Source organism: Zootoca vivipara, chromosome 12 (genome assembly GCF_965207765.1).
Source record: "Zootoca vivipara chromosome 12, rZooViv2.hap1.1, whole genome shotgun sequence".
NCBI lineage: Eukaryota > Metazoa > Chordata > Lepidosauria > Squamata > Lacertidae > Zootoca > Zootoca vivipara.
The window spans coordinates 9,716,694-9,743,562 of NC_142595.1; the positions used below are offsets into that span (position 1 = coordinate 9,716,694).

Below are 26,869 nucleotides of genomic sequence, written 5' to 3' on the forward strand. Positions count from 1 at the left end.
CTCACACCACTCTGCCTCCCCTTCAGAATCCAGACGGCAGCCCTCGCTAGCGGTTGAGTCCGAACCAGGCTTCTGAATTATCATAGAGACTTTTGAAGCTCACCAATGGGGAAAGTTCTGCCCCTTCTCCTCTTCTTCATCTTCCACTGTTCCACTTTCAACTCTGAAGCAGGTGAGTGATGCTAAGGCCCTCAGGAAGCCTTCAAATAGATGGTGGGGGCCAGAGTGGCAGATATGCCTGCTTCTGTCTCTCTTTCAGAAAAGTGATTGCCGGGATGGCGCAGGAGGCTTCCAAGCAGGATGTCCACTGAGGCCCCATCCAGGCTTCCTTTTGTACCATGTTTCTAGGCTTTAAAGCTCCGTGTCTGAGCTGTGTGTGTGTGTTTTTCTTTGGGGGGGGAGGGGGTCCTGGTGCTTTCTCTGGGAAAACCCACATTTTACTGCTGAATCAGAGCAAACAGCAATTGGGCTTTCTGTGGATTGCTGTCTGCTCTCATTCAGTGGTAAAACATAGGTTTGCCAGGGGAGAGCGCCGGGACAAAACAAAACAAAAAAACCCAAATGTTCAAACACGGAGCTTTAAAGTGCAAAAAGTGCAGTGCAAAAGGGAGTTTGCATGGACAAATAGTTGTTCAGAAAGCCAGGCTATCATCTTCCACTCCAGCCCTGTCAGAATGTTTGGGCTCTGCCCATTTTAGCATGTCCCAGAATATGTGAGGCACATACCCTCCAACATTTCTGCGATGAAATTAGGGACGTCCTATTCCATTATTTGTTTGTTTGTTTGTTTATACCCCACCCATCTGACTGGGTTGCCCCAGCCACTCTGGGTGCTTCCAACATATATAAAAACTTAATAAAACATTAGACTTTTTTTAAAAAAATATATATTAAAATCCCTATAGGGCTGCCTCCAGATGTCTTCTAAAGGTTGTTTAGTTCCTTATCTCCTTGGCTTGGGGGTCGCGTGACTCCATACCCTCCAACATTTCTCCGATGAAAACAGGGACGTCCTAAGGAAAAACGGGACATTTCGAGATCAAATCAGAAACCAGGACGGTTTCCGTAAATCTGGGACTGTCCCTGGAAAACAGGGACACTTGGAGGGTCTGGAGGCAATCATAAAGAAGTATGCGCCTTGAGCCATGTGTGCAGATCGTCTTTCTCTCACCACTAAGTCAATAAACTACCAAAAATCTGTGAAGAGGGGGGGGGGGAGATGAGATTCCTGAGGCAGGATGGCTGGCTCTTGGAGCCTTTTTTTGTAGTGGTGCCTTCTCCATGGAAATCTCTCCACCTGCCATCTTGCCTGTCACCTGGTGGTCTTTTAGACCCTAGTCAAAAACAGTTTGCTCTCCCATGGACTTCTAGCGGTTTCTGAAATCACTTCTGGGTGATTTCAGGTGGCGCTGTGGTTAAACCACTGAGCCTAGGGCTTGCTGATCAGAAGGTCAGCGGTTCAAATCCCTGTGACGGGGTGAGCTCCCGTTGCTCGGTCCCAGCTCCTGCCAACCTAGCAGTTCGAAAGCACGTCAAAATGCAAGTAGATAAATAGGAACCGCTATACCGGGAAGGTAAACGGCGTTTCCATGTGCTGCTCTGGTTTGCCAGAAGCGGCTTTGTCATGCTGGCCACATGACCTGGAAGCTATACGCCGGCTCCCTCGGCCAATAATGCGAGATGAGCGCGCAACCCCAGAGTCGGTCACGACTGGACCTAATGGTCAGGGGTCCCTTTACCTTTACCAAAAACAGTTTGCTCTCCCATGGACTTCTAGCGGTTTCTGAAATCACTTCTGGGTTATTCTTGAGCTGTTTTTCCTGTTGCTAGCAAATGCTACCATTTTTTCCTGGTTCACTGTTATTATTGCTGCACTGTTAGCTGTTTTAAAATATATTTTGTAAGCCGCCATGAAAATGTTTTATTGGAAGGCAGTGTGCAAATATTTTAAATACAGTGGTACCTCGGTTTATGAACACAATTGGTTCCGGAAGTCTGTTCATAAACTGAAGACTGTTCATAAACTGAAGCGAACTTTCCCATTGAAAGTAATGGAAAGTGGATTAATCCGTTCCAGACGGGTCCGCGGAGTACTCAACCTGAAGCGTAGTTAACCTGAAGCATGGGTGTAATTGGTTCCGGAAGTCTGTTCATAAACTGAAGCGTTCATAAACTGAAGCAAACTTTCCCATTGAAAGGGAATCGGAGTGAAGAAGCAGCGGAAGAAGATTGGAAGAAATTTAAAAATTTATTTGAAAAATAAGCGTATAATAGACTGAATTAATGGAAGTGAGGGAGATACAAAGAGGTTGTAGATAATACAAGGGTGTGAAACAAATATTGATAGAAGATAAGGATAAATTAATTAATTAAGAAGTAAGATATAGATTGAGTTTATAAGGATAAGACATAAAAGATAGAGTAACAAGGTAATATTGAAGTAATAATTAGAGTTTATATAAGATTTAGAATTTACTAAGTATGAAATACAAAGAACCGCAGTAGGAGGTGGAAAGAGGAAGTCAATTAGATTAGAAATAAGGGTTATAAGTAAGAAATTTTGTTTTTGTATTTTTTGTATTTTGTATTTTTTGTGTTTTGTATTATTTTTTGTGTTTTGTATGTTTTTGTTGTTTGAAAAAATCTTTAATAAATACATTTTTTAAAAAAGAAGAAAGTAATGGAAAGTGAATTAATCCATTCCAGATGGGTCCGCGGCGTTCGTAAACCGAAAAATCGTAAACCGAGGTGTTCATAAACTGAGGTTCCACTGTAGTAAAAACAAAACAAAACAAAACAAAAAGGTGGATTTTAAGACTGAGCAGCCCCATTGGTTTTCAGACTAAAGAGGACAGAGTTGGATGTTGACTGAAGTCAACATTGTTTTGAAAATGGTTCTCAGAAGGAGGGAGCACTTTATGACCCTTCCTTCCCTCCCCCTGCCCCTTCCTTCCTCTTTGGGTGATACAGAAGGTGAATCTTGAGGAGCTGACATTTTTTAAATAAATAAATTTGTACACCACCCTATATACCCATAGATCTCAGGGCGGTTCATAACATAAAATTTCTCTAGGTCTCCTGCCCCTCTCAATTTATTTTACAAATTAAGGTCCCCCCTCCTTTTTGTGAGGGGGCAAAGACTAGTTGGTTGGCAATGGGGAGAGGGTTGTTTCAGGGGAGTTTTTCCTGCTTTTTTGTCCATGTTTAATTTGCTTTGTGGGCAAAGGTGTTTTGCAACACGGTGAAGAGGGGGCAGATTCTGACTACCACCAGTTTTGCTTCTATATAGTGGATATTTTTTGGTACCCAGGACACTTTTTTTAAATTTCCAAATCTGCAGTGGGCCCCCCAAAGGTTGTGGACCTCCACTCCGAGTATTTTAGTTCAGTATGGATTGGAGAGGTCAGAGCGGATTCTCTGATGGTCAGTCTCATAGGATGGTCTCACTGGACTTCACATCCTCTAGAAAATGAGCAACGTCCACACACTTCAGGGAATCTCACAGATTTTCGATACAATCTGTCAGGTCCCTGTTGGTCTTGTGTCATCCTTATAGAACTCTCTGGTTTCACTGTTGAATACTCATAGTTCAAAATGTACAGTCATACCTCGGTTTAAGTACGCTTCGGTTTGAGTACTTTCAGTTTAAGTACTCCGCAGACATGTCTGGAACGGATTAATCCACTTTCCATTACTTTTGATGGGAAAGTTCACTTCAGATTAAGAACGCTTCAGGTTAAGTATGGACTTCCAGAACCAATTACACCCATACTTCGGGTTAAGAATGCTTCAGGTTGAGTATTCCACAGACCCATCTGGAACGGATTAATCCACTTTCCATTACTTTCAATGGGAAAGTTCGCTTCCGGTTAAGTACAGACTTCCGGAACCAATTGTGTACTTAAAACCGAGGTACCACTGCTCCCTCAAATACTTCAGAAATAGAAACAGATTTCAGGCCTCAAAAAGAACCTTTGAATTTAAGAAATCCAGACTAGCTCATTAAAGGTAAGGAGCCAAAGTGACATTGCTAGTATTGACTTTGCTGTTTCGACAGGTGGATTCAGAGATGAAGTCAGAGACAAAATTCAGACTCGGGATCTTGAAAAATTGGAAACGCAGTTGATGGGAAAAGAGGAAGATAGAAAAGGCCAGAAAGCGGCACTTGATTCCAGACATAGCAGAGTTCTCAAAACGGACATGTCTCCTGCCACGAATGACACACAAAGGCAGAATCCCAGCACAGCCACAATGCACACAAGCACAAGCACAGAAGAAATGACTGGAACTACTTCCCCCTCACCCAACACCAGCAGCGCAAGTGAGTACACCATCTCAGAGTCCACAGATGCCAGCAATGTCCCAGTGTTTACAAGCACGCCACCAGAGGGCACAAGTTTCTCCTCACCTGACACGAGCAGCACAACGGAAGACATCACCACTGATGCCAGCACCGTCTCAACTTTCACAAGCGTGACACAAGAGAGCACAAGTTTCTCCTCACCTGACACGAGCAGCACAACGGAAGACATCACCACTGATGCCAGCACCGTCTCAACTCTCACAAGTGTGACACCAGAGAGCACAAGTTTCCCCTCACCTGACACAAGCAGCACAACGGAAGACATCACCACTGATGCCAGCACCGTCTCAACTCTCACAAGTGTGACACCAGAGAGCACAAGTTTCCCCTCACCTGACACGAGCAGCACAACGGAAGACATCACCACTGATGCCAGCACCATCTCAACTCTCACAAGTGTGACACCAGAGGGCACAAGTTTCTCCTCACCTGACACGAGCAGCACAACGGAAGACATCACCACTGATGCCAGCACCGTCTCAACTCTCACAAGTGTGACACCAGAGAGCACAAGTTTCTCCTCACCTGACACGAGCAGCACAACGGAAGACATCACCACTGATGCCAGCACCGTCTCAACTCTCACAAGTGTGACACCAGAGAGCACAAGTTTCCCCTCACCTGACACAAGCAGCACAACGGAAGACATCACCACTGATGCCAGCACCGTCTCAACTTTCACAAGTGTGACACCAGAGGGTACAAGTTTCTCCTCACCTGACACGAGCAGCACAACGGAAGACATCACCACTGATGCCAGCACCATCTCAACTCTCACAAGTGTGACACCAGAAGACACAACTTTCTCCTCACCTGACACGAGCAGCACAACGGAAGACATCACCACTGATGCCAGCACCATCTCAACTCTCACAAGTGTGACACCAGAGGGCACAAGTTTCTCCTCACCTGACACGAGCAGCACAACGGAAGACATCACCACTGATGCCAGCACCGTCTCAACTCTCACAAGTGTGACACCAGAGAGCACAAGTTTCCCCTCACCTGACACAAGCAGCACAACGGAAGACATCACCACTGATGCCAGCACCGTCTCAACTCTCACAAGTGTGACACCAGAGGGCACAAGTTTCTCCTCACCTGACACGAGCAGCACAACAGAAGACATCACCACTGATGCCAGCACCATCTCAACTCTCACAAGTGTGACACCAGAGGGCACAAGTTTCTCCTCACCTGACACGAGCAGCACAACGGAAGACATCACCACTGATGCCAGCACCGTCTCAACTCTCACAAGTGTGACACCAGAGAGCACAAGTTTCCCCTCACCTGACACAAGCAGCACAACGGAAGACATCACCACTGATGCCAGCACCATCTCAACTCTCACAAGTGTGACACCAGAGGGCACAAGTTTCTCCTCACCTGACACGAGCAGCACAACAGAAGACATCACCACTGATGCCAGCACCGTCTCAACTCTCACAAGTGTGACACCAGAGGGCACAAGTTTCTCCTCACCTGACACGAGCAGCACAACGGAAGACATCACCTCAGAGTCCACTGTTGCCTCAACATATATTACCACCACCACAACAACAATTGTCACCAATAATTCAACAATAGTTAGTGACATGACAACACCTCAAGTTAGTACCATTAATTCTACCATATCTCCTCCTGCAACACCCACGAACCCAGATACCCAGAGCAGCCACACCACTACTCCTCAAGGTAAGCACCACTTCTTCTTTGTGAATACTGTAATTTTAAGAGCGTTCTTCTTGCCCCGTCTCCAAAACTGGAACATCAAGATAGCTTCTGAATTGGGTTGCAGGGACCCAATTGTGCAGGTCCCTCTTTGGATTCCAGGTATCAGGCCACTAGAGACATTCAGTCTTCCCTGTTTAATGATGCCTCTTCCTTTAATACAGTGTCTACCTAAAGAATGAGAGTGTCCTGACTTTTCTTCCTTTCTTCAGGGACACACACAAGCCCTCCTGTTTTCCCTCTGTGCAGATCCTTTCAGATTTCTTTCATCATGGGGCATCCTCGTGTAGACATGCCTTCCCCCCACCTTCCTCCACAGGATAATTTTCTTCCTCTTCTTCCTTGTATCCCCCGTCCCCAATCTTCAATACGATTTCCTGTCTCAGTGGAGCCAAGTCTGGCCTCAGTCTCTGCCTCTGTTACCCAGGGGCTTGAGTGGAGATGCCATAGCTGGAAGCCTTCTGTCCATCTGCTGGCTTTGGAGATCAAAGCTGATGTGCCCGTGAGCTTTGCCCGTAGCTCTATCCCAAAGCCAATATGGGACCTGTGCATAGCTGCCAAGTCTCCCGTATTCCCCGGGAAACCCCCGTTTTTCCAGCTGTCCATTATGTGGGAGAAAAAACAAGATCCGTAGCCCACGCATGGTAATTACACATGTGGATAATTAACAAAAAGAATCAGCTGAACGCCTGAATTCAAAAATGCCCCCCAGGAAGGTTTAAAACAGGCAAAGTTAAACAGCAGTATGGAAATAGACTTGAAAGAGAAGTTGTAGAATTAAACTGAAAACTATGGAGAGACCTGGTCTGAATAGAGATATTGGATTCTTGTCTCATTACATATGCTAAAGTGATTTTTGGTCATCTGCATACTATCCCTTGCTTCTTCTTCCTGTAGGACTAATTGTAGTTGTTAACAATTGTCAACGGGTTTACCATACCTGTTGAGTCAATCACCCATCTCCTACTACCCTTCTGAGAAAAAACCCACCCCACCCTCCCACTATATATAAGGGTCTGGTGACTTCTGTTTCAGTGTATCTGAAGAAGTCATGCACACGAAAGCTTATACCCAGAACAGACTTAGTTGGTCTCTAAGGTGCTACTGGACGATTTATCTAATTTTTATTTATTTATTTATTTCAATAGCAGTATGGTGTGGGATTGTAGGTTGTTAGATCTCTTTTGATATCCCGTTTAGTTTGCTTACAGTGTTCGCGCGCCCCCGCCCCCATATTTCCCCTTCTGGCATTGAACAGACCACACACAGTTAAGTACGTTTAAAATGCTTTACTTACAAAATAAAAATGGCTTGATTCATGCCTGCATGCCAGCAAAACACACACTCTCGGTTCAAACATGTGGTCTAAGCAAGTTCAGACACCCCTGTCCTGATTGGTTACATACACTGAAACACAGTGAGAGAAAGGAAGAGAAGCAACTTCACTTCCTTCCACACGGAGGTAAGGGGGTGTGACCTAGATGAGTCTAGGAGCAGACCTCTCTGGTCTTAACCCCTTCATGCACTAACTAGCACTCCTGCATAGTTTGACTGCAATTTCCTACACATTCTATTCCCCCATCCTTTAAGCCTGCTTTCCACGACTCAGTGCCCCTCCTGACGTTTTGCACTGCAGCTCCTATCATCCCTGCCCATTAGGCTTGGCAAAGCTGGCTAGGGCTGATGGGAGTTGGAGTCCACCACATATGGAGGCCGCCAGGTTGGGGTATACTGATTTAAGCTGTGGGGGGGCAGTTCCCCCTGTCATTTTAAGGGATTCTGTTGTGGTGGGTGGGGTTTACTTCCCCACATTTCTTCTTTACAGAGATTGCTGCTTCTCTCTTCCAGAAAACAAATGTGAAAATGGAGGAACGTATGATGGTGTTAAGTGTCTGTGCCTTGACAATTTATTCCATGGGCCACGGTGTGAACTCGGTAATGATGAGATCGTTTCGGCTACATGTAAGTGGAAGTGAGAGCTGACCCTGTTCTTCTAATCTAGTAGAAACTCCTGCCCTGCCCAGTCGATTTTGTGTTGAGAAAGAACAGGGCATCAGCACACCCTCCAACATCCCTCAGATGAAAACAGGGAGATTTCTCACTCCCTGCCAACTGACCCCCCCCTCAGGCCCCCATTTATTTATCCCCCCCCCGTCCCCAGAGCATTTCCTATCAGAAGAAGGGCGCGTGCCACAAGCAGGTTGGTAAAGGTAAAGGACCCCTGGATGGTTCAGTCTAGTCAAAGGCAGCTGTGGGGTTGTAGCGCTCATCTCGCTTTCAGGCTGAGGGAGCCGGCGTTTGTCCACATACAACTTTCCGGGTCATGTGGCCAGCAGGACTAAACCGCTTCCGTACCTGCCAAGTTCCTCTCTGAAAAATAAGGGACCGGACCGAAATTAGCATACCGGAAGTAGCGCTGCCGCCATTTTGGAACTGGGTGAAGCATGCTCAGAAGTGACTTTTGATGCTGCTGTGCCCAGTTCCAAAATGGCTCCCGCACCAGAAGTCGCGCTGCAGCCATTTTGGAACTGGGCAGAGCAGCATCAAAAGTCGCTTCTGAGCATGCTCTGCCCAGTTCCAAAATGGCTGCCACGCCAGAATAAACTGGGGAAAAACAAAAAAAATCCGTTTTTTTTCCGGCTGGGGACAGCCGGAAAAACGGGGGTTTCCCGGAGAAAACGGGAGACTTGGCAACTATGACCGCTTCTGGCGCAACGGGACACCGTTACGGAAACCAGAGCACACAGAAACGCCGTTTACCTTCCTGCCACAGCAGCACCTATTTATCTACTTGCACTGGCATGCTTTTGAACTGCTACATTGGCAGGAGCTGCTGGGACAGAGCAACAGGAGCTCACTCCGTCACGGGGATTCGAACTGCCGACCTTCCGATCGGCAAGCCCAAGAGGCTCAGTGGTTTAGACCATGACACCAATGGGACATAGCTCACCTGCCCTCCTCCACCCTGGGGGGGGGGGGAAACCTTAATCCCTATTTTATTTTATTCTTTGGTACGTTTACAAAAAGAAAAACACATGCCAATTGTCAGGGGGACTCCCCCCATCATCTTGACCAGACTTTGCCCAGTGACAGCACAAGCAGCGAGTCAGGAGGAGGGAATGAGGAATGGAGCTGTTTGGAGAGAGGGCTCTCAGTAAGGTGCCTGAGCCCTGGCAACGCTATGGAGAACAGAGCGTGCAGGAAGGGCTCGGAGACGTGTCAGAGCCCTGGCACTGCTCTGGTCGAGGGTGAGCGGATGAGGGACTCAGAGAGACGTTGGAGCCCAGGTGCCGCCCCAGCCAGCAAGAGGGGAAAACCTCTCCTTCCAGCGCCCGAATTGAGGCGGGCGAAGGGGCGGCGTTTTGGGGTGCCCAAGCTTTTATTCTGGCCGAAGAGCAGGCGGCAGCCATTGCCGGGTTCTGAATCGGACTAGGCGGCCATGTTTTCTGTTATCTCTGCACTGTAAATAGTATGCACAATAAAACTTTTAAAGACAGTGCGGACTGGAGCATCTTTACTCAAGAGTAGCTGCAACAATCCCCTGACACCAATAATTCAGTTTTAGAAAAGGGCAAGATTAGACATGGATGCACAAAGCTTTTTTATTTTTTATTAAATCAAGACTCCTTGTGCTCTGCTCTGCTCCCCCTTTCTTCTTGTCCAGGGCAGCCCTGCCCTCTGCCTGCGCCTCAGAGCTGGTGTATCACATGGGGCTGGACCTTGGATGGAGCGGCAAGGAGATGCTCCGTTGCCGCTGCCACTTGGGACAAGCGCCAGCTCATCTTCCTCCCCAAGCTCAGGATCAGCAGCACTGGCGGGGGAAATAAGGACATTCTGGGATCAAATCAGAAGCTGATATGGTTTTCGTAACTCCGGGACCATTCCTGGAAAATCGGGACATTTGGAGGATATGCATCAGGTGGTCCTCCTATCCCATGGACCTGAGCTGACCAATTCTAGGGTAGACAGGTTTTTAATCACATGGCTAGAGGCCCCCAAGATGGGACTCTAAGATGCTGGCACAGCCTCTTCACTTTAGGAGGACCAATTTGCACAATGTTAAAGGTCGGGGTTTGGAAGCTGCTCAGAAGCTGCTGGATCGAACCAGTGAGGGCATGCCCAGCTTTCACCAATAAACTGGAAGCGAGCTTGCAGGTTATGTGGGAATGTGGTGGGTAACAGGAGAGGATATATTGATTAATATTATCCTTCCTAACTCGCGCTAGCAAGTTTCTCTAAACAGCAGAGTGCATTCCTCGCTGGTCGGTTTAATCCGGCCCCTGTGGCAGTTTATTTCCTGGGGTAAAATCCTTAAAAAGCCTCAACAACTTCAAGCTCAACAACTTTGGGGTAAAATCCTTAAAAAGCTCAACAAATTCAATCCTAAAAAAAGGTTAACAACTTTGGTCGGCCCTCACAGCTCTTCACTTCATCAGATCTGTCCCTCTTTGAAAAAAGTTTGGACACCACTGCTTAAGATAATAAGCAATTCAATCTGGCTTGCCCAGATTGAAATATGAAGCGGCTTAGTCATGCTGGCCACATGACCCGGAAAAACTGTCTGCGGACAAACGTCGGCTCCCTCAGCCAGTAAAGCGAGATGAGCGCCGCAACCCCAAAGTCGTTTGGGACTGGACTTAACTGTCAGGGGTCCTTTCCCTTTCCCCTTTTAAAAGAATAAAGACACAATAGTCTTATTCATAAGTAACAAAAAGTAGTTTTACTCACGATCAGGCAGAAGCACAGTGTGATCCCTGAAGGCAGGCTTTAGGCTCAAAGTTACAAATATGTACAAACAGGTTTTACCCCATATAGGAAGATAACCTAGTGCAGTCCAGGTGAAGCAGGAAGCAGGCAGGACGAAAAAGAAGGGAGGTGGCCACGTGACTTGGCCTTTTACCAGGTCTGGAAAAGTCACACACACCCCTACTAGTCACATGCAAAAGGAAGGATGCTCCAGACCAGGTGTAACAGGAAGTTCAACTGGCTGGACCAACATTCCCCATGCATGTTCACTCTAGGCAAACAGGAAATGTTGTACTTGACCACTCCAGAGGGTTACATCCCACAAGTTACACAGACCTTTTCAGCAGTTTAAGTAAAAATAAGATTTTTTTTTAAAAAAATTAAAGCTGTTGGCTGGTGGGAAGCTCCTGGTCCCTGCTGCTAGTGTGGGTCTCTCTCTTTCTCTCTGCTTTAGTAAATGTGCCCATGGAATTGGATGCCCAGGTGAAGATCACCAACAGGCTGTACCAAAAGGAATACAACGACACAAACTCGACAGAGTTTAAAAAACTGAAGGCAGAATTTAAGATGGAGGTAACCATGCGTTAATGGCTCACGCTTGCACATCTTCTCTTGCCACTGTCACCTGAAAAGGTCTTTCTCTTTTTATTTCCCTCCCCATATGCCTTTGTTTATGAAGATATTCTGTGTTTCCCCACCCCCAACATTATAGATGAGGCAAATTTACAAGAATGTGGACGGATACCGCGATGTGGAGATAGTGAGCGTGATGTGAGTACCTGAGGCAGAGACCAGCTTGGGAGAGATATACAGTACAGTTCCCCAATGGCCTAGTGAACCCACTAGGGACAGAGTAATTGTAACTGTATTTCACCTGATCCACTGTTGTTTTAGGAATGGCAGCATCGACGTGAACTTCACAATCATCATGGAAATCAAAATGCCAAACAACGTCAGTGCTATCGATAGAGAGGTCGGCAACCGGACCAAGGAGCTCGTGAAGCAATTGGAAGACGCCAGCGCCAACAGCTGTACCCCGCAGGACCAAGGTAAGTTCTGAAGAACAGAGTTCCAGTTTTAATATTGCTTCCCTCCTCTGAGCAAAGTTCCAGGGACTTAGCTATAAGGTTTTGTTTCCTTAGCATCAAATAACACCGGAGACTTATGGTCCCTTTATGAACAAATATTCAGATACTGTATGTATATATGTTTGCCCTCTGGGAACAGACACACAGTGACACATCTCTTGGTTACATCAAGAAAGGACTATTCCCTGTTGGCGAGAGAAGGTTTGGGAAGAGATTATTGATCTTTCCTAGAAGAGTTAGCACAATGGTTGATTGCTATGTGAAAACATGGTTGGATTTTACATCTGCCCTCATCTAAAGGTAAAGGTAAAGGACCCCTGACCGTTAAATCCAGTCACGAATGACTCTGGGGTTGTGGCACTCATCTTGCTTTACTGGCCGAGGGAGTCGGTGTTTGTCCGTAGACAGTTTTTCCAGGTCATGTGGCCAGCATGACTAAGCCGCTTCTGGTGAAACCAGAGCAGCCAGAGTGGTAATTATTTATCTACTTGCACTTTGACGTGCTTTCGAACTGCTAGGTTGGCAGGAGCAGGGACTGAGCAATGGGAGCTCACCCTGTCGCAGGGATTCAAACCGCTGACCTTCCGCTTGGCAAGCCCTAGGCTCCCCATGAAAATACTTAGGCTAGAATAAATCACAGACACCTAGCAGATAAGTGAAGTTTTTACTTACAGAGTTCCAGTAGTTCCAGTAAACAAGTCTCCTCCATCGGCAGTAAAAGTAATGAAAAAGAAAGGTTCCAAACGATTTAAAATGCAAAGAACTTGACTTCATTACAAAAAATATCATGCAGTCTTGGTGTTAGCAAAGACATGCAGGCTGTGTAAATCTCCAAGCTAGGGAGATTTACCCATGTGTGTGTTTTGTTGAGCTGGTTTGATGTTTGCTCTGATTTAGCACTAGAAAGCAGACGGGCTTTTCCCTGGGAAAGGAGCGGGGCAAGAGGAAAACTGTTCAGACCTGTGCATTTGGTGTAGAAAGTGTGGATTAAGTGGGAAACTGCTTGGAGCCATGTTTTCTAGGCAAGCGACAAGCAGAGGTGTGGACGAGTCCTGTCTTTGTGACACACGTTAGATAGTTTAGGATGCGCGGGGTACAAATAATAATAATAATAATAATAATTATAACATATAAGCTTCTAGAACTGAACAATACAATCTTCTCCTTCTTGTTCCAGACTACTGTTTCCGTGTTTTAGTGCCCCCCGCTCTGATTAGAAATTTTTCGGCAGAAGGTGAGTTCTAGATATGGGAGTGGGAGAAAGAAGAATCTCTTCTTCGAGTCCCCTTATGCTGCATTGTAGTATTGTCCCCGTAGCTGAGGGAGTGGGAAATCTTGGGCTGGAGGGTCAAATGCCTCAGGCCTCTCTTTCTGGACATTGGGACTCTCGCCCAAGCCACAGCCACTCCCCTCAAGAAACAGCCATCACAAGCCCAGGTTCAAGTGTTCCTTCAGTGCTTTCGTCTGGCTAGGACGTGATAATGCCATTTGCCTTCCTGCGAATGGAGAGGTCCAGGCCATGCGCATATAGAGAAACCTCTGGCCTTTGCCTGGCTAGAATGTAGCTTCCCCATTCAAGGGCAACAATCACATCTATGGCTTCTCTTTCTTTCTTTCTTTTTATTATTATTTTATTTTGACGAAGTAAAAATAATAAATAAATAAGAATGAAATGGCACACCCCGCTACCGAGACCATTCCATTGTAACTATCCAGACTCCCAAAGTTTCAACACCTCTTGCGATGGTTTGACCCCTTTCCGTTTGAACAGTACAAATTCTACAAACACCTTCCATACTACCAGACTTTTAGAAGACATCTGAAGGCAGCCCTGTTTAGGGAAGCTTTTAATGTTTAATAGACTATTGTATTTTTATATTCTGTTGGAAGCCGCCCAGAGTGGCTTGGGAAACCCAGCCAGATGGGCAGGGTATAAATAATAAATTATTATTATTGTTATTATTATATCTCCTCGAAATCATTTCTCCTGCATATTCCCCATCTTACCTTAATGGCACGTGTTAGTTTGTCATTAATAGCTATATACCACACCTCTTTGGACCGTTCTTCCATTTTATATTCTGCTTGCCCCTTCCACTTCCTGGCTATCATAATTCGTGCAGCTGTCAATAAATTTGTGAGCAAGTCCTTCATAGCCTGCAAACCTTCCACCCCATCGTAAAGTGATAATAATGCTACCCCTGGACTTTCGGTCAGCTTTAACCCAATGATTTCTGTTATCTCCTCAAACACCCTTTGCAAGAAAAATTGTACATATTTACACTCCATCCACTTGCTGGCATCCCCTCCAACATAACACAGAATAATCACTTTTCCCCCAAATTCCGACTGTGAAAAGTTAAAGTGCAGCTTATATTCGCGACCTTACGGTATGCCGGCCAGGAGCACGGGGCAAACAGCGCTAGGAGCGCGGCGAAGCAGTGCCCGCCCTGTGGATAGTCATCCCATCCTCTCCCCAAGGCCAGAAAGGGGGAGAGCATGGAAGGGGAAAGGCCTCTGGCTATGCAGCGCAACTCCCCCCCCCCAAATGTATGAAGCCAGGAGCTGCGCGGAATGGAGCGGCTTATAGTCGGGTATTTTTTCTCCATTTTTTTCTCCAATTTTAAAGGTGCGGCTTATATTTGGGTGCGGCTTATATTCGAGCCAATACGGTATCCCACCCCTGAGACTGGATGTCATTGACAAACCCACAGGGCCGGCTCTAGGGGTAGGCTGGGTGGCGCGGGGCGCCAGGGCGACGGGTCGGCAGGGGGGCGCTGCACAGCAAAGCCGCGCAGAAACCACTCTGCGCGCTGTGCCCGCCCACCAGCCGTGGGAAGAAACGGGGCGGGGGGCGGGGGGCGCCGGAGCGATCCGCGCACCACGGCGCCAGGGCGCCCGACCCGCTTAAGACGGCCCTGCAAACCCATGCTCCATGTACAGTGGTACCTCGCAAGATGAAATTAATTCGTTCCACGAGTCGTTTCGTGTTGCGATAATTCCGTCTTGCTAAGCGCGGTTTCCCATAGGAATGCATTGAAATTTAATTCATGCGTTCCTATGTGGGGGGAAGCGCCAAAAAAAAGGCACCGACTCACCCGCCACGGCCAGAAGTTTTTCATATTTTAAGGGAAGGGGGAAGCAGGAGGAGGGCCAGAGATAGGCTCCCTCCCTCCTTCCCCAGCAGACAGACAGACAGCCTGTTCACGCGCAGGCAGGCAGGCTGTCTGGTTGGCCTCTCCCGTTCGCGCACAGGTGGCTTAAGGTGAGTGAGGGGGTATGCGGCTGCTGTAGAAGCCGGGCAATGGCAGCGGCGGAAGTGCGAGGTGGGCGGGCTCCGGGCGGCGGAAGCAGCGGAAGCGCGAGGCGGGCGGGCTCCCCGGAGGAGGCTCGGTGTGACTTTCTCCTCCTCGCGGCGCCCTGCTTCGTCTTGCGAAGTTTTCTATTGCACGGCCATAGAAAACTTCGTCTTGCGAGTCTGCCAAAAAATCGCAAAACGTTTTCGTCTTGCGATTTTTTTCGTGCCGCGAGGCGTTCGTCTAGCGAGGTACCACTGTACCTCTCTGCTTTTTAAGGTTTCCGTGAGTGACAGTACTTGCCCCAAAGAGCTGCTGATTGATCTGGGTTTTCCCACCAGGAAAACTGAAAGTAGAAGCACAGAATCATAGAGTTGGAAGAGACCACAAGGGCCATCCAGTCCAACCCCCTGCCAGGCAGGAAACACCATCAAAGCATTCCTGACAGATGGCTGTCAAGCCTCCTCTTAAAGACCTCCAAAGAAGGAAACTCCACCACACTCCTTGGCAGGAAATTCCACTGCCGAACAGCTAAACTGCCTAACAGCTACTTAGCAAGTAGACTTGCTAAATTTCAGCAAACTGACTTGTTACGCCCCTTGTCTTTGTCTTGCACCAAATGACCAGATTTCTCCCTTTTTTTTCTTTCCCAGATTATTGCAAAAATATCACCACGTCTAATTATTCAGCCTACTATTACGCCGATACTTCCACAGGAATCTTGCGCTGTATTACCAACTGCATCAAGGACACCAAGACCTCCTGGAACTGCCACTACGGAGAGTGTCGCGTTCTTCAAACAGGCCCCGTGTGCTTGTAAGTGGACGGACCGGGGGGGGGGCATAGCTCCAGGCTCTTCAGCCCACCCACTACTTAAAGCTCGAAATAATGACCCCTAAACCTCCCCCCCCTTTTTAATGAAAAAATTCTTTTATTGAAATTCATTAATGTCATTACAAATGTAACTTCACACATACACGTACATACAAAAAATATATTCTTAAATTACTTTAACAAAAAATGTGAATTTAGCCTTCTAATTCCGCTTAGATATCCACTAAGCTAAAATCATATGATGTTACATAAAATAAAGTAAAAAACAACAAACTAAAGTAGAATAAATATAGATTTCCCATCATTTCCCGATATAGTTGACATTTGTGATTTTGAATGTACTTATAATTGTAACACTACCATAGATAATATGCCGCTGTTATTTTTTTGTACGTATCTCTTAAACATTTCCCATTTTTGAGAAAATAATTGTTTGCTGTTACCTCTTAACCTGGTTACAGGTAGGTAGCCGTGTTGGTCTGGATCGAAGTAAAATAAAAAAATTCCTTCAGTAGCACCTTAAAGACCAACTAAGTTTTTATTTTGGTATGAGCTTTCGTGTGCATGCACACTTCTTCAGATACGGGTCATACCAAAATAAAAACTTAGTTGGTCTTTAAGGTGCTACTGAAGGAATTTTTTTATTTTACCTCTTAACCTGTTTGTTAATTGAGCCATTTCTACAATTCTGTGATTCTATGATTTTTAGGAAAACCTGTATTTATATGGCTAGTTCAGCACATGATGCTGGTAACAGCAAGGTTGCAGGTCCGATCCCCATATGGGACAGCTGGATATTCCTACATTGCATGCACCCAATGATCTTTAGGCTCCTTTCCAACTCTATAACTCCATGATTCTATGATCCATAAAAAAGCAACGATATCAAAAGGGTCACGGCAGGCTGCCAGTAATGGGAAGACAATATTTACAGAGAGAGGCGTAGAAATGCAACGTCTTTGGTAATGCCATTGCTCCAAGCAATCTCCTCCCCCCTTCCCTTCTCAGTCGTCAACAGCTCCACACACACACACCCTTATGGTGGCTGCCTAGGGCCAATTGTCTCTTAGCTCTCTGCTCTCCTACTTTCAACACTCGCCGGGGTTCTGGTAAAAGGGGGGTGTCTGGATGCTCTCTAGTGATGATGTGTCAGCCAGCTGTTTCTGCTCTGCTTCTTCCATTATTTCCCAGCTTTGCCCCTCTTCTGTCTCTGAGTTGTGACCCTCTGCAAACCACTGTTGTAAATCTATACTACTGTGTTTCTCCGAAAATAAGACACTGTCTTATATTTATTTTCCCTCAAGAAGACACACTATGGCTTATTTTCAGGGGGTGTCTTATTCCAGCGGGGAGGGCTCCGCGCGGCACGGCTGAGGGCAGCGAGCTGTTGCCAGGAGGCGCCACGTCCATGTCTTATTTTCAGGGTATGGCTTAGATGTTGGAAATGCGTAGAAATCCCGCTATGGCTTATTTATGGGTATGTCTTATTTTCGGGAAAACGGGGTATCTCCCTCTTCTCTGAAAGGTTCAAGCTGAGGAGGCAGTATCAACCATTCCTCCCCCCTCCTCTGCTCAGTCCCTGACAATTATTGTGAAAATAAGATTATTATTATTTTGAGGGCGCCAAATTTTGCCCTTGCTCACGACACCATATTACCAAAGTCCACCCCTGTATTCTGTCTTCACTTCTCATTCTCATTCTCGTGAGCATCAGTCCTGCTGTGACTTCCATCTTCCCGAGTTATTTTCATCCTGATATAATGCAGGTAAGAGCATGCATGTTTATTGGGACATTTCCAAATGGCGCATAAAGGGACGCCAAACGCTTGCAGATGAAGATGTCAGCGGCCTCAAGTGGGTTGTATGCTAAGGTTTGGGGTACAGCAACCTTTCTCATCCCCACCTCTCCAACTTTTCCCTCATAGGTGCAGTGATATGGACAAGTTTTGGTACACAGGTGATTTTTGCGAGACACGCTTCCAGAAGAGTGAGGTGGGCCTTGGTATTGGACTCGCCATCTTGTTTGTGGCCAGTGCCGTCCTGGCTTTCTTTCTCTTCAGAGCCATGAGGCAGAAATCTAAAGAGAGGTAGGAAACAACAAGAGGTCCAATGGAGAACTTGGTTCACTGAGAGAAAGAACGATGGACGAATCTATCATTCTCCGTTTCTCTCAGTTTATCCCCCCACCCTGCCAAACCTTTTCAGTTCTTGCCTCATTAGTTTGCATATATATAAATAAACCACAGAGCCTCTTGGGCTTGCCAGTCAGAAGGTCGGCTGTTCGAATCCCCGTGATGGGGTGAGCTTCTGTTGTTCGGTCCCTGCTCCTGCCAACCTAGCAGTTCGAAAGGACGTCAAAGTGCAAGTAGATAAATAGGAACTGCTCCGGCAGGAAGGTAAACAGCGCTGCTCTGGTTTCGCCAGAAGCGGCTTAGTCATGCCAGCCACATGACCTGGAATCTGTACGCTGGCTCCCTCGGCCAGTAAAGCAACATGAGTGCCGCAACCCCAGAGTTGTCTGCGACTGGACCTAATGGTCAGGGGTCCCTTTACCTTTACCTATATACAGTGGTACCTCGGTTTACAAACACAATTGGTTCCGGAAGTCTGTACTTAAACTGAAGCATACTTAACCTGAAGTGAACTTTCCCATTGAAAGTAATGGAAAGTGGATTAATCCGTTCCAGACAGGTCCGCGGAGTACTTAAACTGAAAATACTCAAACCGAGGCATACTTAAACCGAGGTATGACTGTATATATAAAGTCCACATGAACATTTGTACACATTTTCGTTTTGCTTAGTATGTCCATTTTTGCAAGCAAATTCCCCTAATATAATGGTTTTAAAAATACAGTATTTTCATGAATATAAGCATTTTCGTGTGCCATTTTTCACAACACACTTTTTTACTTGCCTGTTTCGGTTCAAGAACCGCATGGCAAAATTCAGAAAACAGTGGGGTGTTGTTTGTTGTTGTTGTTTTTTTGAAGGACTGCTGTGTTTTAGTTCACGTATTGCCCTGCATAAGTGTGAATTGTTAGGCAACTTCACATTAATACAATGGTACCTTGGTTTTCGAACGTAATCCATTCCGGAAGACCGTTCGGCTTTTGAAACGTTTGAACATCGAGGCGAAAAGGGCCACCTGCAATTTCCATTGAGAAAATTCGGGGGGGGGGCACACAGGGGAAGCCGTTCGACTTCCGAGGCACGTTCAAAAATGGAAGCCATTACTTCCAGGTTTTCGGCGTTAGAAAACCGAAATGTTCGGCTTCCAAGGTGCTCGAAAACCGAGATACCACTGTATGTGAACTGAACGAAGTTTTCTCTTGAGTTAGAAAAGGCCCAGGTTGTCCTCAGATCTTTGAGAGGGACGTGGAGGAGCATTAACAGGGCTATTTCTGGGTTGTGTAATGGGGGTGCGGATAGAAAGAATTGAAAAATTGGACTTGTGAGGCACAACATGGAGTGGTGGTGGGGAGACGGAGGGACAGGGACAGCGCACCCATTAGGTGGCATGAGACTGCTGCCCTGAGCTGGCACCCCTGTGGGAGGGAGGGAGGGAGGGAGGGAGGGAGGGAGGGAGGGAGGGAGGGAGGGAGGGAGGGAGGGAAGGAGAGAGGATGTGCAATATTTTCCAGGAGACCTGTGCATATTGTTCTTGCAGCTTCCTTGACGGAGAGGAGCTTTGGTATGTGGAGGATGAAGAGGAAGAGTGGAAGCCTCCCGGAGGCCTGAGCATCATGAATAAAGCAGCCTATGTGGATGGTAAGGATTAATTATGTCATAAGAAAAACTGCTCCTTTTCCCTTATGGGGTATTCCAGAACCCGTATAGAGTCCTTAAGTGGGTTCCCTATCGGTAGGAGAAAATAACAGAGGCCAACTAGAGTATTTTGAGAAGCAAAGCAGCTAGTAAGCCTGATCTTTATTCAAGGAACTGTGGCAACAGGGTCCCCACTCATCACACGCAGGAGGGAGGAGAACCCTGGACAATGGTGTGCAAGCCCTTATATAGACTCTTGAAATTGCCCACCCTGTAGCCCAAGACCACCACCACCCCTAAAAATATACATACATCATAGGAGGTGTCTACAGCAGAAATCCTGTTTGGCAGGATACCTGATAATGGCCGCTGGTTGCATTATCTGGGCAGCCTGGCCATTCTTTGGTGATGGTTAATACTTTAGTTCTTGAATCCACGTCACAGGCTCACCCTTAAGACAGGATTTGCAAGCGAAAAGGCAATGGAAGGCTTTCCCAATTTGCCTCCCTTACTGCAGAGTTATAGAAGAGCCAGACCCTTATGTATATACAGAGGGTGGGGGTGGGGGTGGGAATGGGTGATGGGCTGATAGGAGTGGTAAACCTGTTGATGGCTGTTAACGACTGATGATGACTGCAATTGGTCCTGCGGGGGGAAAGCAAGGGCTGAGGCGCAAAAGAAAGCTTGATCATGCATAATGAGATAAGAATCCTATGTCTTTGTTCATCCCAGGTGGCTCCATGGTTTTAAGCTTGGTAATGAGTTCCAATTCAGCAACTTCTCTTTCCAGTCTGTTTCTGCATGCACACGAAAGCTCATACCAAAATAAAAACTTAGTTGGTCTTTAAGGTGCTACTGAAGGAATTTTTTTATTTTGCTTCGACTCAGACCAACACGGCTACCTATCTGTAACTGCAGAGTTATATTTGAGGTCATTGGGAGAGTCCAAATGGCTTCAGGATTGCTCTCCCATACTATTTCAAGCACATGGTTCATATATTTAGATATGTGTGCATTTATGAATATTGATTCTATATTTGAGGCCTTAAAATTCTTATAACAATTATGCCACCGGCATATCTGCAGCGTGGTGTCTTGCTGGCCACAGGCCAGGACCAGAGGCATAGCGTGAGGGCGGAAAGGAGGGTCATAGCCCCAGGTGCATGATTTTGAGAGGGTGCAAATCAGACACCCCCATATGGGGCTTCCTGTCCCCCCCTGCCTGCCACCGGGGACCTTTGGGCCCCAGAGCCTGGCCTTGCCTTGCCGTCGCATCCCCGGCCCCCTCGCTGATCAGCTAGCGTCAGGGGACATGACTGCCAAGGGCCTCTTCGGCCAGCCAGACTCTCTCCCAGGCAGGTGGGCAGGAAGCGCAACATGACCCCATGAACCCTTCATGCCCCGTGCCTGCCCAGTGGCATTGGCAGCGACGGCTGGGTTGGCGCAGCAGACTTTGTTCCCCCTCCACCCCTTTGTCTGCATTCCCAGGCGGGGCACACACACCCCAGTTGCGGGCAAAGGCAACACAACGCAACACCAGGACTGTCTTCTCAGAGCTTTGGCTCAAAACTGGTGCAATGCAGCACCTGCTCTTCAAATCGTAGGATTGGAAGGGACCACGAGGGTCATCTAGTCCAACTCCCTGCAATGCAGGAATCTTTACCTCAATGTGGGGCTCAAACCCATGACCCTGTGATTAAGGGTCTCAGCCAGGGCCGTCTTGAGCAGATCGGGCGCCCTGGTGCTGAGGGGCGGAGATCGCTCCGCCGCCCGCCCCGCCCTCCTTGCCAGCCCGGCGCCCAGCTTACGAGCCCCCCGCCGTGGTGCACTGCGCCACCGGGGGTCTATGAAGAGCCGGCCCTGGCCTCAGCAATTCCCTTAGGGAGGAAGAAGTGAGAAGACTCACCATGTGCACCTGGGAAAGGCTGTGTAAGGGGCGGAAAGGGGATTTCTGGGTTACGGCCAATAAATCATTCCAACACTCTTGCTGCTCTTAGATTAAGAAATACTAATACTATGTGGAAGGAGTGTTGCTGCTTTTGTTTGTTACTGTGCATTTTTGTGTTTCTGTATTGTAAACTGCCCTGTGATCCTTGGAAGAAGGGTGGTATACAAAAATAATTAATAATAATAATAATAATTTAATCATCATCATCATCTTTGTTTCTTAGGACTTGAAGGCAGAAAACGGGTATTCAGACCAACTCTTGATGCAGTAGATACTGAAATGCAGGTATGTACAGCTTTAGTCTCATCTTGGGCAGAGTTTTTTCAGTTATCATCTCCTGAGATCAATCGACAGATGATGATTGTGTAGACAGCGAAAGCAGGCATGGAGATCTGTGCCATTATGAAACATGAGGGATGTACCCTGTTTCCGCTATTTTAAGACATAGTCATAAAATAAGCCACAGCAGGATTTTTAAGCATTCAAGGCATATAAGCCATACCCCCAAAATAAGACATAGCGATAGGTGCAGCAGCAATGTCGGCCGTGGCAGGAGGAGGAGGAGGAGGAAAAAAATAAGACACCCCCTGAAAATAAGCCATAGTGTGTGTGTGTGTGTGTGTGTGTGTGTGTGTGTGTGTGTGTGTTTTGAGGGAAAATGAGGAAAAATAAATATAAGACGGTGTCTTATTTTCGGAGAAACACAGTAGTAATAGCCATCGGTCACCATAAGAATCATTGCTAGACCAGTTACTATTTATTAAATTTCTATTCCGCCCTTCATCCGAGGATCACCGGGGGGGGGGGTGTTACAAGGTTACAAAAATACATAACATAGTAATAACGGGGGGGTTACAAAGTTACAAAAATACATAACATAGTAATAAACAACACACACACACACACGAGTTTAAAAGGCTTGAGTCATTTGAGTCTTTAGAGGTCAAAACCAGCACTTCGAAGAGAGCCGAGAAACTGATTGGCAGCTGGTTATATGTTTGCCAGTGGGTTATATGTTCAAACCATCTTGCCCCGGTGAGCAACCTGGCCACTGAGTTCTACACCAGCTGAAGCTTCTGAACCGTCTTCAGAGGCAGCCCTATATAACACTTTGCAGCAATCCAGTCTAAGGGTTACCAGAGCATAGACAACAGAAGTTAAGCTATCCCGGTCCTGATAGGGGCACAGCTGGACCACCAGCCGAAGCTGGTGGAAGGCCACTGAGGCCACCTGAGCCTCAAGCAACAGCAAAGGATCAAGGAGTTATATTATCTGTTCAACCTCCCATCCATCTGGTCAAGGGAACCGCCCACTAGCAGTGCCTCAGTCCGATCTGGATTGAGCTTCAGTTTGTTGGCTCTCATCCAGTCCATTACTGAAGCAAGACAACGGTCTTGTCACCCCCCATATTACCCTCCCTTAAAATTGCTAAGCCGCTTCTCCATATTAATTATCAAATGTGACAGTAAAAAGGGGGGATATTTCAGTTCAGACTTAGCTGTGTGATGCAAATATGCAAGTGATTAGGTTTTGGGTTTTTTCTAAAATATATTTAAACCACAATTCCAAATTTGTTTTTCCCACATCTCCTTTGTTAACAAGCTCTGTGGATTCCACAGATCCAAAATCATAATTTGTAAGATTACATAAAATGTATCCATGCCAAAAATGGATAAAAGTATCCTAAATGTGTATAGCTTTATCATACATCTTCTGTACCCTTTACATAAGCAATAAGCTTGCCGTCGTGGCAAACTCATACAACTTTGATTCTCATTCAGCAGTTGTGGTAATTTTATGCTGTCTGATATTTTGCAACGATCACAGGCAATATTCTATTAAATATGCAGCTACTTTCGAGGTCAGGAAGAAGCAGAGTTCCAAGTTTCCTCTGGTTTCAAATGAACCCTGCTTTTTCATGGACCTCACAACACACTTTCTACTTCTCTTTGCAGCTGCGGTTCCAGAAGCCAAATATAACATCTCAGCTTTGATTCCCACCCTGGGACTCGTTTCGGATAGTTCCCTCCAGGAGTTGAGGTGAATGAAGAAACCTAACATCCTACGGATCGCAACTGGAAGCCCACTAACAGAAAGGCTGGTCTGATGGGTGGCAGTGAAGTTCACCATGCCAACTTTAAAAAAATTCTTCCGAAACTGTTTCATGGATGAGACTCTCAGCCTATTGCTAAGAAGACCACTCTGTTGAAAACAGATCTGTATAGGAACCAACGAAGACTACACGTGACTGTTTGCACACAAAAAGAACCCACAAACTGTGCTACAATCCATGGAGGGAAGGAAGCAGCATGGAATGGTTCATTCGATTTCCCTACACAAGATATGTTGGAGTCCCCATCTTTAAATTATATGCAGGTGTGGTCAACCCATTTTTACGTGTGCCCCCCATACACCCCTCCTAATTTGAATTTTTTAAAAAATACAAGGTGATTCATAATGAAGCATACAGTTTCAACGCGCTATAAAAAAGAAGAATATATATCTTACGTTACTAGTAACAGAATTGTAGGGGAATGTTTTTTGTTTGTTTGTTTTTTTAGAAACAGTCACAAATGTTCTTTGTGTGCACCCTTGTCACACGACACACATCGAACCGGTAATCCATTTCTGCCCAAACGCATCTCGCCCTACGCGTTGATTTTCCCGGGCTTTGTTGAATGGCAGTGCAAACACCATCGGCGGTTTCTTCCGATACACACGGTCGTCCAGGACTTCTAAGTTTGCACAGGCAGCCCATAGTTTCCATTGTTTTAATGCCAATCGTAGGTACATTTTTCTGCTTGGAGGTTTTTCCCTGAATCGCAATCGAAAATGCCGTCGAATGACAGTTACAGATTCCGTTTTGTTCAATTCAAGAACACAAAACGCCTTCTCCACTGCAGACGCAGCCATTTTACCTGACCAGTCACGTGACGTGTGCGCTATCGCCTACATCACTTCCCTCAGTAGCGGAACACAAACTTTATGAGTACATCTGCTTCACGGTTCGCAGTTGTGGTCCGTGTTGTCGCCTGTTACTGTCTTACAGCGTCTGGAAACTGTATACTTCATTATGAATAACCCTGTATATCCTCAACATGTTTCCACATTTAGTTTTTAGCTATGATACCAGAATTATTATTATTATTATTATGGCTCTCCAGTGATTGCAAATGGGAAAGTCTGGTGGGAAGGTCTTTAATAACTGCAGTTCTGGCCATGGCTCAACGCAGCCATTGGCCAAAAAAACTTAGCCATTAAAGACTTTATATCCCTCGTGGCATTAGAGCAGGCATCCCCAAACTTCGGCCCTCCAGATGTTTTGGACTACAATTCCCATCTTCCCCGACCACTGGTCCTGTTAGCTAGGGATCATGGGAGTTGTAGGCCAAAACATCTGGAGGGCCGCAGTTTGGGGATGCCTGCATTAGAGGAATCAAGGAACCCTTCTGCAAAGGTTCCCCAAACCCTCACCCATTGAACTAAATATTAAGTTGAGCCTAGTGGTTTCCCCATAGGCCTCCTATTGTTTTAATGAAATAAATCAAGGAAGATGTCCTGGAAAATATGCCTTCATGGAGAGACAAAGGAATGATATTGAAAACGGCCTTGCTCTGGCTTATGAGCAATTGCAGCCCTAATGAGATCCTCCATTTTATGGGAAATGGAAGCATGTACTTCTGAGAACCCCACAACCAAGGATAACATTATTTTACAATCTTATGATATATATTGGGTTTTTTGTGTCATGCTTAAGCGTGGTTAAAAACAAAAAACTCAAACTTTTCCTTTTTTTAAAAAAAAAGAGAGACCAGGCAGTGGTTGTGGAACAATGTGACAAGTACCACCACAACGGAGATACAATGCTTTTAATCTAATATATCACCATCAATACCTCACTCTGGAACGGATTTTAATTTATAATATTAACCTTTTTGGGATTTTTAATTTCCTGTCTTTAACTCTGCCTTTTATTGTTACCTTTAATATTTGTTTTTATTTTATTTTTTGTAAAAAGAGAGATTCTATTTGCAATCAAACAGCACACACATTTTACAAAAGAAAAATAAATTTAAAAGCACTGCAAATTCAAATTCATTTTGTTGAGGAGTTAACTGTGTACCTCAGATCTTTCTTTGGAAAAGAAAAGACAAGGAATGTGAGGGGTGGAGGGTATTCTACCGTATCATTGTGTGCCAAGCATTATAGCACTTTAACCATAGTTTTGGTCTGCCATGTAACAGCTTTTACCTCGCTATTATTTTGTAATAAATGTTTTCAAAATAGAATGCTACACAGGGTGGTTGTACGGATGAATGCTTATATTTATGATAAAGTGTAGTTCCTTGGACAAGAAACATGCAATAGGGCTAATACTTGATTCTGTTGTTGCATATAACAAGCCTCTTTATGAAGAAATGTGAAGGGTATTGGGGGGGGGGACTTTTCCTCCTTTCTGCCTCCAAGCTGCGGACCCTAAAACGGGCTTTCCTTTCCCATGCACACCAAATTTAAGCGGATTTTCCAGCCTTGGCAGAAAATGATTTAATTGCTGCTGCTGTTTGGTTTTTGTTTGTGTGTGTGTGTGTGTGTGTGTGTGTGTGTGTGTTTAAAAAGTTTTGAATAGAGATTATGTTTTTCAATGTGTTTTGTTTTCAGATTCTGTAAGCGATTAAAGTATTTATATTGCACCGTAGACTTTGCTCTCAGAGTGCTGTACTTTTTCTCCTTCTGTCCAAAAGCAAAAACATACCCGCTTGCCATTGACCTCCAGAATCAGTTGTTGTTGCCATACATTGTATATGCCGTTGTTCCTGACGACGGCGCATAAATTGCACCCGGTGTGCTTCATGTCACATATCGCTCCACTCGGGATGACATGGATTGGTTGCCAATCAACCTCTGAGCCCAATTCAAGGTGTCTAGATAAAGGAGTCTAGATAAATTTGGCCACCAGGTACCTAGAAGACCACACCCTCTTGGGCAGTTGTTGTGTTTTTTGTGTTTTATTCAATAAGGTTTGTTTAGATAGATAGTTGGGTGGACACTCGCCTGCATCTCTCCCTACCATACTAGAGCCCCTTGGTGGCAGG

The 26,869-nt window shown here is 46.0% G+C and overlaps 1 protein-coding gene across 1 annotated transcript; it reads left to right on the top strand.

The window, feature by feature from the left end:
* LOC118095350 (uncharacterized) lies at nucleotides 1-26,869 on the top strand. The gene is made up of 12 exons (XM_035136547.3): nucleotides 1-172; nucleotides 4,058-6,061; nucleotides 7,946-8,059; nucleotides 11,298-11,416; nucleotides 11,556-11,614; nucleotides 11,738-11,892; nucleotides 13,109-13,165; nucleotides 15,881-16,043; nucleotides 17,987-18,148; nucleotides 19,731-19,831; nucleotides 22,000-22,061; nucleotides 23,732-26,869. The coding sequence occupies exons 1-12, from the start codon at nucleotides 106-108 to the stop codon at nucleotides 23,768-23,770; spliced, it is 3,102 nt and encodes a 1,033-aa protein (XP_034992438.3). The 5' UTR covers nucleotides 1-105; the 3' UTR covers nucleotides 23,771-26,869.